Source organism: Barbus barbus (assembly GCF_936440315.1).
Source record: "Barbus barbus genome assembly, chromosome: 20".
In the NCBI taxonomy this organism is placed as follows: Eukaryota; Metazoa; Chordata; class Actinopteri; order Cypriniformes; family Cyprinidae; genus Barbus; species Barbus barbus.
This window is the reverse complement of record NC_136748.1, coordinates 31,469,331-31,480,118: the sequence shown is the minus strand read 5'-3', so window position 1 is coordinate 31,480,118 and position 10,788 is coordinate 31,469,331. Positions and strand designations below refer to the sequence as shown.

Below are 10,788 nucleotides of genomic sequence, written 5' to 3'. Positions count from 1 at the left end.
TATATCAAACTTCATTTTTGATTAGTAATATGCATTGCTAAGAACTTCATTTGAACAACTTTAAAGGAGATTTTCTCAATATTTAGATTTTTTTGCTCCCTCAGATTCCAGATTTTCTAATAGTTGTATCTCAGACTAATATTGTCCTATCATAACAAACCATACATCAATGGAAAGATCATTTATTCAGATTCAGATGATGTATAAATCTGAATTTCCTGACCCTTATGACTGGTTTTGTGCTCCAGGGTCATATTGGACACATAAAACACACTGTAGGAAGGTTTAATCTAAATGAGCTTTATTAGAAGCCATCAATCATGCAAAACTTGAACCAACTTCCATTTTTCCATCTAAAACACAATCCCCATCTGTTCCGTTAAAACATGTGCCTCAGAAAGCCGAACACAATCCATCTTCAAACGTGCTTCTGGCTCTCGAACCCCTTCCCAGTTAAACACATGACATGCAGAGCTATGATTCGCTACACGAACAGGAAGGAGTAGTAAAGGTTAGGGACTGCTTCAGCAGCATCTACTCGGTGCAGAGGATGGCGACGCCGCGCTCGTAGAAGTGATGCGGGTCTTCCTTGGTGGCGATGTCCAAGTCGACGGTGAAGATGAGATCGGTGCGTGTGAAGTTCAGATAGACGGGCAGCGTGACCTGCAGCAAACAGACACACACCAGCAATCAGGCTCTACTTCACCGAGGAACAATGCAAGTGATGCTCGAATTGCTTATGCTATCTGGTTTCATTTCAATTATCTTTAAATATCAAAAAAATTAAATCAGGGTTGATTATTTTAGTGGTAAAAAATGATACCCTAAGGATTTATCAAAAATGACTATCGAGTCGCCTCAAGTGCACACGACTAGATTCTTGGGAGTTTTTTTGCTCCCTCAGATTCCAGATTTTCTAATAGTTGTATCTCAGACAAATATTGTCCTATCATAACAAACCATACATCAATGGAAAGATCATTTATTCAGCGTTTGATGTATTAATCTCAATTTTGGAAAATTGACCCTTATGACTGGTTTTGTGGTCCAGGGTCACATTTGTTGTTGTAATTTAGCGCTCTTAACTTCCTGAGTTGTTGATTTTGTTCTCTTTATGGTTTAGGTGGAGGCTCTAAATAAGCCCTTTGGGTTTTCAGTGTCTTTCTGCACAGTAAAGGGATTGCACTTCTGTTTTGTTTTTACTGTATTTATGTTATTCTTGTGTGAAATAAACTAAAGGAGAGCAGCATGTGCGAGCGGACGGACCATGTTTCTCTTCTCGGCGCTGCTCTGCTTCATCCAGTGCAGCTGCGTCAGCGGCAGTTCTGTGGAGATGCTGTTGGACAGCGAGAGCTTGTTGTTGGTGCAGGTGGCCCCCTGCAGCTTCAGACCTGCAGAGACAGACAGAACGCGCTCAGACTCCAGCAGACACGGACACGCTCATCATCTCTCTCTCTCGGGCCGCTCGCTCACCTCTGATGCCAAAGCTGCAGGCGTCCAGCGCTGCTCCCTGTGCAGACGTCACGTTCACCTCCAGATACAGCTCCTCCAGAGACCAGCTGTTGACCTGAGCCACATACTGCCGTGTGGCCGTGATGTAGGCCTCCGGCACGAACAGACCGCCCAGGTTCACATGGATGTTCTGCAGGAGAACAACACTTAGAAAGCTGAAGAGGAAGCCCCGAGTCTCCGGAGTCTAAGCTGCTCTAGTCGAGTCAGCTTTATTTCTATAGCGCTTTATACAATCCAGATAGAGTCCTAGCAGATTCGCTGTGATAACCAGGGAAATAATGATGGAAACTCAACTGTTTTAGTTCAGATTCTGCTGTAAAGCAGCTCTAAAAGACAACAGTGTCATTATTCAGATCAAGTCAGTTCAGTTCAGAGACGGCTGCATGATAAATCACGCTTCTTTTGATTTATTAGACATAATTGTCTGTGATATTTTCCTGCTGCCGAATATTAATCCTGAAAACAGGATTAATTTCGTTTTAATTTGGCATTTGCATCATCTTGGATGGAACTGGATGAATTATTCAGTTAGAGACACTTAATATTTGGAAACATTATCGAATGCATTATTGGAAGTGAACTGAACAGAGCTGATGATGAGGCCACTGCTTTTTCCAGAGCTGCTTCATAGATGAATCAACCTCTTTCCAGAATTGATGGACTTTACACTGAACTGAATCAACAATTAACCGATTTCATCTGCATGACGACTGTATACTACTGTTTAGAGCTGTTTTACAGCTGTTTGCGTCACCGAATCACCATTTTCTTGCTTGTCTCTGTAAAGCTGCTTTGAAGCAATCTGTATTGTACTGTATAAAGCGTTACAGAAACTAATGTGACATTGGTAACAAGCTTTCCTGGTTGCCAGTTGAGTTTAAATCCCCCAATCAGAGCTTTCCTTTTGAATCAAAACATTTCCAGTGATTTACTTCATCTTCCCAACCTGACAACCCTTTCTCAAGCACTGTTTCTGTTACAGAAAAAGCACCGATCATCTTCGAACCCTGACATGCAGTCAAACAATGCAGAGTCAGTTTGCTGTGGCTGAAGCGTGTGAGCTGCTGTTCTCTGGATCTGTGTCACTGCACCTTGAGCTCTTTAGCGCCGCCGCTGGCCGCTCCCTGCGAGATCTGCTGCAGCTGCTTGATGCGATCGCTGAAGTCTGCCACCCACTGGATGACGGTCAGGGCCGCTGGGACGGTGTAGCGGCACCAGCTGCGGGGCAGGATACCTGCGGAGACACCACCGCGTGTCAGTGACCCAGCACACACACATCTGAAGGGTCAGAGGTCACTCCGCGGACTCACCTTTGACGAGGTCGTTGATGAGCGAGCGCAGGTCGTTGGTCTGCTTCTTCTTGCCCTCGCACACCTGCACCACATCGGTCAGATCCTGACGCACATCCTGCAGCATCCGCGAGCCCATCTTCACCTCGCGCTCGAAGAACCGGAACAGAGGATCCTGGGAAGAGAAGACGCTTGCATGAGCCGTCAAAGACCAAACGCTGAGCGCTCAATCTGTGTTTATGACGGCCACAATCTGAACTGCCATCAAGGTAGTGACTGTTAAATCATCACAACCCTCTACAGACACCTTGGCAACTGAATCCCCATTGGCTAGTACATGTTTTAGTTTTCTCGCAGACTCAGTGGTGTGCACAGCTTGGGGCGGGGGGTGCTTGAGCTGCTTTTGAAGAAGTTAGTTTGATCATGCAACAGCGCACATCCGATCAGCTGCAGTTGTGGCGCTGCCGTATCAATGTAGGCTACTGTACAACGCCACACATTCACATCAGTGCTAACTCGGCGGTAGAGTCACTCTCACGGGACACTGCACTTATTCACAATCACACAACTACATTATCTGCATCTGCTTTAAAGCCTTACTAGTTAAACGTTTCATTCACGTGCTGGTCTGACGTGCGCCGTTTCTGAGCAAAAAACTAAGAAGCCCATCAAACAGCGCCTGATTACTGAACTAAGTTATGTTTCGTGCTAATACTGTCCAAACACACAAGGGTTATGTATAAACCCAGTTGGTTATGTCTAAAATGAAAGTAAACAGCTGAGAGAAACGGATGTGTGTCTGTGTATTAGATGGGAGCAGCTCTTAAAGGGACAGAACTAAACATGCTGTCGACTGTCATTAAAGGGATAGTTCTCCCTAAAATGTAATTTCTGTCATTATTTATTCACTCACATGTTTCCCAAACCTGTATTAATTTCTGTCTTGTGCTGGTAACCAAACAGTAGCTGGAGCACACGGACTTTAACAGCAGGAGGAAACACACCAGGGACCAACAACTACTGGGGTTTCCACCTTCTTTAAAATAGCATTTATGTTTAGCAGGAGGAGGAAACTCATTCAGGTTTAAAACAACTTTTGAGTAAATGAAGGTTATAAGAATAAAACACTAGCCTATTTTAATTTTTGGGTGAATTATTCCTTTATGTTAATAAAACACCAAACACAGAACAATCACTCATTACTCTTGAAGAGAAACTTTAATACAGTTGCTTTAATAGGAATCAGTCTATATAGTGTTTTATTTTTATATTTGTTCATTCATTTCTTGAATGCTCGGCTACATACACTTATTGTAACCTACCTGAAAATAAAACACTATTTTATTTGTATATTGTGTGTATTTGTAATCTGCATCTTTGCTCTCATTTTTTAATAAAGATAAAATAAATGACAATGATTTTTCTCTTCACCCACTTTGGCCTAAATATCTGCCATACTTTTTATATTTTGTTACCTTGAAAGGCTTTGTCTTTATAATAGGAAAGTAATAGGAAATGAGTTTGCTGCACTGCTCAAACAACTTGCAAAATAGAAAAACCAACATGACAAAGAATCCTGATAAAATCGTGATATTTCTAAAAAAGATCATGATATTTTTGCCATATCACCCACCCCTAGCCAAGGACCAAACCTATACACCCCCGTGTTTGTAGAATGGGGGGGGACACCTAACAATAATCCTGATAAGATAATGAGATAAGGTAATAATAATAATAATAATAATAGTAATAATACGAATTCTAGTCAGAACAATATAAAACACACTAAGGATTAATTGGATTCATGAATGTTCAGGTTGTGTGTGTCAGCTCGAACTGATGCACTGAACTCTAAACAGGGACAGTGAGCTCCAGCCAATGAGATTGCCATTTGCGCATGAGCTCCGCCCACGACCGGAGAACCCGGCAGTTCTTAAAAGCTGAAGAATTCCAAAGGAACGTGTGTGTGAGAGAGAGATAAAGCAACGGCGAGTCGTGCGCGTCACACTAGAGTTTACGGTTCGTCAAATACAGGTGCGCTGCATCCATTCAGATGAACTGAAGAATATCACAGATCGCCTGACTGAGAGTGAAGCTCTGAAGCGCTCAGTGTTCGGTGAGTGAAAATATATCTGTGCTAAACTTAAACTGAGCCTCCAACTCACACACTGGCGAGTAAAATCTGAGCATTCGTAGCCAGTGGCTAATATTACACATTTAGTCACCCAGAGTGAAGATTTAGTCGCATATGCGAGTGATTTACTGGCAGTGTAGAGGGTTGCATGATTATTCACATGACATAAAAACTACGTTCTCTCCTCATTTTCTATACAAAGCCTTCAGCATTATGCAATATTCAAAACCGTAACAATGTTTCTCAAATGAACTGATCCGATGTAAACCTTGAGCGCAACACGGGTCACTCTGGATGAAAGTGAATGAGGCTTGGGTCGTACCTTGATGTTCTCCACGGTGCGTTTGAGCTGGCTGACCGACTCCGGGATCAGCTGCAGCCAGTTGCGTGCCGTGGTGTGAAGCGTCCTCATCCAGGCTGGCTGCGCGTCAGACGAGGACGTGCTGCGCTGCTTCTTCTCCGTCTCGTACGCCAGATCGTCCTCATCCTCCAACATCTGCATTTTCAGCAGCTTCCCCATCATGTCAATGCCTGAGCGGGAGGAAGGAGCGGCCGCGGGAGCAGGAAGTGAGGTACGGGAGGGAGACGCCCACAGGAAGTGAAGGAGGGAGATCAAATTAACAGTGTTCAGGCTCAGTGTTAATAAGGAGGTTCAAGTGCTAAAACCCTGACGAGGAATTACTGGAAGACTTGCCACGGTCTGATGCCGCTAACACTCTCGCGAATCAGGAAAATAATATGAACGAAGAGGAATAGAACAGATTTAAATTATGTGCAGTCACCTAATGAAGAGTTTTGTTCGAAGTGCTGTTTGAATTTCAGTGGTCAACAATTCAATTTGCGTTTCATTTATAGTTCAATTAAAGCTGCAAGCAGCATTGAAAGGGCCCTTGCACCCGGCTCCCGGTGGCTTCAGGAAAACAACGAATGGTGGGCAATATGCATTTAAAGTGGTAAATATAGACGGAATGTGTCCAAGTCATTTATATGTGCCAAACTGTCCACTGCCAGCTGGTGGCGCTATGACTATGAATGAATATTGGCCTTTAGATGTGTTCAGGACAGGACTCTTATCAAACGTGAAGTTTGGGGCAGATCGGATATTGTGTGGCTGAGTTACAGCAACTTCCTGTTTGATGGCAAAACGTCAAAATTTGTCAGGCCGCCAGGGACACGCCCTTTGACGAAAACTCAAGATCTTCCCAATTTAGCGTCGCAAAGGCCTTTACATTACACAAACCAAATGTGAAGCGGATCCGATTAAAACTGTAGGAGGAGTTTGTTAAAGTATGAGGCCTGAAAATGGCAAAAACTGCACAAAAATCATAGGAAATTCAAAATAGCTGACTTCCTGTTGGGTTTCGGATGTTATACCAGGGGACGTTTTTGTAGGTATTGGTGTGTTACATGTGTGTCCCGAGTTTCCTACATGTACGTGAAACGTAGCGGGAGGGGCACTTCGTTAAAATTTTATAGGAGGTGCTATCGAGTCATTTTGCCATGCACAATTCTGAAACCCATACCAGATGTACATTTTCACCAGTTCTGATGCGTGTGCAAAGTTTCGTGAGTTTTTGAGCATGTTCAGGCCCTCAAAAATGCGATTCGTTTCGGAGAAGAGAACTGAGCAATTCCAATAGGATCCTCGCACTGCGGTGCTTAAGCCCTAAATATCCAATAAAAAGTGAAAGCGGGGCATCGTGGCAAGTCCAGCGTCTGTTGTTGACGAGGGTATCGCTGAGGATGACATGCATTTGAGCAGGAATGAACTGAACTGAGGAGGAGAAAACAGCATCAAGACAAAGAGCCGGTGACATGACGGCAGTGAAATACAGCTACTGGAGGCTGAGGAGACAGAAGACACCCGCTCCGCTGCGTACAGCGCTAACGACTCTAGCATACGCAGCCGAGGAGGTGTGCTCTGATGATGAAGAACCACAAGATGAAAGCCTGTGGAAACTGACAGAATGACCTCAAGACAGACAGACAGAGAGATGGAGACGAGAAGAGTCAGAGAGTTCAGGAGTAAACAGTCTTTAAGTCAGTCCCACAGACGCTCGTACCCTGAGTAGTGAGCAGGACCTTCTCAGCGTTACTCGGCAGACCCAGCCAGGACGGAGTCTGAGTGTCCGGCAGCATCTCCACCCAGTGAATGAACTCCTCACGCCTGCGTCACAGCAAACACAGTCACACTCAGATATACAGCGCTTTATACAGCACAGATCGCTTCAGCGTCACAGAAACAAACAGGAACATAACAGTGCTAATGGTTCAAAATTCATCAATTATGAATCAAACAGGACTCTGCGTTCACTGGGGTTATAAAGATGCCTCACATTTGCAGTTATATGCACTTTTGCAGTCAAAATAATCGGTAATCAGCGTTGTTTACATTCAGGAGAAAGAGCGCTCATGCTGAAATAAACAATGCTGATGATGTTCTGGGGAAAGCACGCATATGCGTCGTGGTACTCTCCAAAACGGCAGAAGACAGTAACTCGAGGGAGAAGAATTGTTGAATAAATTGTTAGTTTTTTTTTCTTTGCGCACAAAAAGTATTCTCCTAGCTTTGCAAAATTGAAGGTGAGCCTCTGATGTCACATGGACGGTTTTATCGATGTTCTTACTATGTTTCTGGGTCTGGGAACATTTCAGATGTGTTGCTGTCTATGGAGGAACAGAGAGCTCTTCACTTGTGTTCTGAAGATGAACGAAGGTCTTACGGGTTTGGAATGACTTGATGGTGAGTTCTCATTTTGGGGTGAACCATCCCTTTCATTTCTCTCGTTTTAAACTTTTTTATTTTACCATTCTCTGTAAAGCTGAACACGACACAAAGGTAATGAAACAGAACGGGTTTGCGCTGACCGTATGCCGTCGGGCATCTTGATGTCCTTGTGTCCGTCCACTTTAAGCGCCAGCTTGAACTCGCTGTCGAAGCTGCTGGTGGTGAAGAGACGCTCTAGGAAGGTGTTGAGGAGCCGCTGGTCGAACTCGTTGTCGATGCGGCCTCCGTAGATGGACTGGGCCATTAGTGTCCTCAGCGCCGCCCACGGGATCTTATCCGGAGAGATGTTCTGCCGGCCCTGCGGAGAACGACAGACGCTCAGATCTCACACACAGATAGAGAAGAACAGGGCAGAGGACCGGGCCGTATAGTCACCTTCGCCGTATCGTCCAGCCAGGTGTCCACCGTGTCGCAGGCAGAGCGCAGATCCGACTCTCCGAACTCGTACTTCTTGGACCAGCCCAGCGGAGCGTAGCGCAGGCGCTCCTGGATGACGGCGTGGAACCAGGCCAGGAGGAAGTACAGGCGAGCTCGTTCGTTAGGAGACTGAGAGAAGAGAGACAGTGTGAGCAATGAATAAATCACACCAAACACCAGCGAACGACTGCAAGAAAGCCCATGTCAGATTAATCTGGAGATGGAGAATTAACGGTGAAGAGGAAACACTGACAGTAGATATGAATTATACCACTATGTGTGACCTGGGCTGGCAAAATGAGTCACAATGAACATTTTAAAAAATGAGCTATTTTTACATTGTCCTTTAAAAGTCCTTCAAAACACAGCTACACCCATCTGAGGTCGATAGTCAGCAAAGTCAGTTCTGATAAAAATCGAGTTAAAGTTTTCTGAAGGTTCCAAAGCAAAATCACCGAGCAATCTTTTCCTCCAATTCTTTTCTTAATCATTAACCTACAAATAAAGATAATTGTAGATGTTTAATAACTATCAGGAGCACTGGGATCGCTAGAAAGGCTGAAAAATAATGGTCCTTATGATGATTTCCTATCACAAATATCACACAGATCAAGTAAATGTGACTCAGATTCGATGCACCAGAGATTCAGTGTTGCAGGAATCGGTACCGTGATCACGATACAGACGCTACTGGTTCACTTCTAGCGGTTAGCATGCCGCTCACCTTACACATGCGCGCCACAGGAATACTGCTAAACGTGCGCAGCATATTGGCCTTCATACCGGGAGGAGGCTCGAACACAAAGATGCGTCCGGCCCGCAGCAGGTTCACAGGGACCTGAGGGAGACACGGTCAACTGTCAGACAACGCATTATGATAACACAACAGTGAGCACAGGAAGTGATGCGCGACCTTGGGGTTGATCTCCATGGTGAGGAAGAGCCGGAAGCTGGCATGCGGCTGCATGGAGTGAAGCTTCTTCTCCAGCTGCATCAGCCAACCAGGAGCCAGATGAACGTTCTCCAGCATCACCCACCTGACACACAAACACACGTCAGATCACATGACCAGCAGACCTGACCAATCACATTCCGTTCACACCGCCGCCGGCGAGAGCGTCAAAGTGACCGGAAGTCATTCATTTTCAATGTGAGCCGGCGGCGAGCTCCGGCGAGTCTTGGACGGTGAGGGCGTCGAGGAGAGTTGAAATCAGGTCAACTTTATGGTAATGAGCTATGACGCGGTTGGGCGGCAACCAATCGGAATGTAGAAGTCCTCCGCTTGAGAGGGTTCCAGAGAACGCAGTTCTGTAAACTTTGGTTCCGACCACAAGCATTTTCACGCTAGAACTCTAGTTTTTCAGCAGAAATGCAATTCATTTGCTCAAAACCACCGATTTGACCAATTGCATTTAGGCTAAACTTCAACCAGGACAGTTTGGAACGTAGGCTGCGCACAAATTAATGTTAATGTTAATTAAAGACCTAGGCTATTAAACGTCTCCTATAAACTTGCCCTTGAGCAAGACACTGCTCCGGGTGTGTGTTCACGGTGTGTGTGTGTGTGTTCACGGTGTGTGTGTGCACGTTGGATGGGTTAAATGCAGAGCACGAATTCCGAGTATGGGTCACCATACTTGGCTGAATGTCACTTCACTTATACCCTACTTGTGGTCAGTCTGTGGTCAAGATCAACCTTTATGCGGCTCCTTTAAATACAAGACCAAGCGCTCGATCGTCAGAGCGTCAACAAATCGTTCTACAGCGTCGCTGGCAGGGCAGCCAGAGCGAATTTTGACGCTGTTGCCGGCGGCGGTGTGAACGCACAGTTAGGAGTGTGAAGGGTCAGCTGGTCTGCTCACCTGCCGGACTTCACTGCCGTGTTGATGTCTCGGTCAGCCTTATTGAAGCCTTCAGCAGAACCTGAAGATGGACCGCACACAGGGTCAGTGAATAAATGGGAAACTGATTTCAAAAAGTAACTCTGATACTTCACCATACATGTAAAAGTAATGTATTACTTTACTAGTAACTTGAAAAAGTAATCCCTCAACACTGGCTGTACATGTGCTGAAGGTTCTTACCGATGGAAATGGAGGTGATGTGTTTGTTCTGCTCTGCTGCGAGATCCCGCACCAATCCGCTGGCATCATATCCAGGCACGGAGCACATCAGCACCGGTATCCCCGGCTTCACCTGCACACAAGAGCACTAATGAAGCAGCCGCACCATCGCAGCATCAGCACACCACAGACACGCGTCCCTACCTCACTGTCCACGACATTGGCCAGGTCCAGCGGCTGTTCGATGATGGCCATGAAGTTCTCTCCCATGACTTTAGACACAAAGATGTGTGACATGGCCAGCAGACGGTCGGGTCTGAACGCCTGGATCAGCAGCAGCTGGTGGACGGCCTGACCGATCAGAGCTGAGGACACACAAACACGTCACTCCTGCAGCCTCTCACAGGAAGCTGCGTGTGAAAACTACTTCTTGTGAAAATGTGTGAAAATGCATGTAAAAACGCTTGTGAAAATGCATTGTACTCACTGGACGTCTTCTCTTCGGTCCACAGGTAAGGCACTGACAGCTCCGGCGAGTTGCTCTCGATCCACATGAAGAATTGCTGGAGGACAGAAAGGCATTGC

The 10,788-nt window shown here is 45.6% G+C and overlaps 1 protein-coding gene across 2 annotated transcripts in view; it reads right to left on the bottom strand.

The window, feature by feature from the left end:
- Nucleotides 1–279: 279 nt before the first annotated feature.
- Nucleotides 280–10,788, bottom strand: part of LOC306886387 (cytoplasmic dynein 1 heavy chain 1) — a 76,145-nt gene continuing 65,636 nt past the window's right edge. For both annotated transcript variants that reach the window (XM_079443441.1, XM_079443442.1), the window contains exons 65-79: nt 10,691–10,766; nt 10,408–10,568; nt 10,225–10,336; nt 10,003–10,063; nt 9,054–9,177; nt 8,865–8,978; nt 8,099–8,269; nt 7,804–8,021; nt 6,999–7,102; nt 5,258–5,466; nt 2,823–2,976; nt 2,604–2,746; nt 1,474–1,642; nt 1,267–1,391; nt 280–663 (exon numbers count right to left, since the gene is read on the bottom strand). In XM_079443441.1, coding sequence (XP_079299567.1) covers nt 535–663; nt 1,267–1,391; nt 1,474–1,642; nt 2,604–2,746; nt 2,823–2,976; nt 5,258–5,466; nt 6,999–7,102; nt 7,804–8,021; nt 8,099–8,269; nt 8,865–8,978; nt 9,054–9,177; nt 10,003–10,063; nt 10,225–10,336; nt 10,408–10,568; nt 10,691–10,766 — 2,070 coding nt within the window. In that variant the 3' untranslated portion in view covers nt 280–534. The remainder of the gene's footprint in view (nt 664–1,266; nt 1,392–1,473; nt 1,643–2,603; nt 2,747–2,822; nt 2,977–5,257; nt 5,467–6,998; nt 7,103–7,803; nt 8,022–8,098; nt 8,270–8,864; nt 8,979–9,053; nt 9,178–10,002; nt 10,064–10,224; nt 10,337–10,407; nt 10,569–10,690; nt 10,767–10,788) is intronic.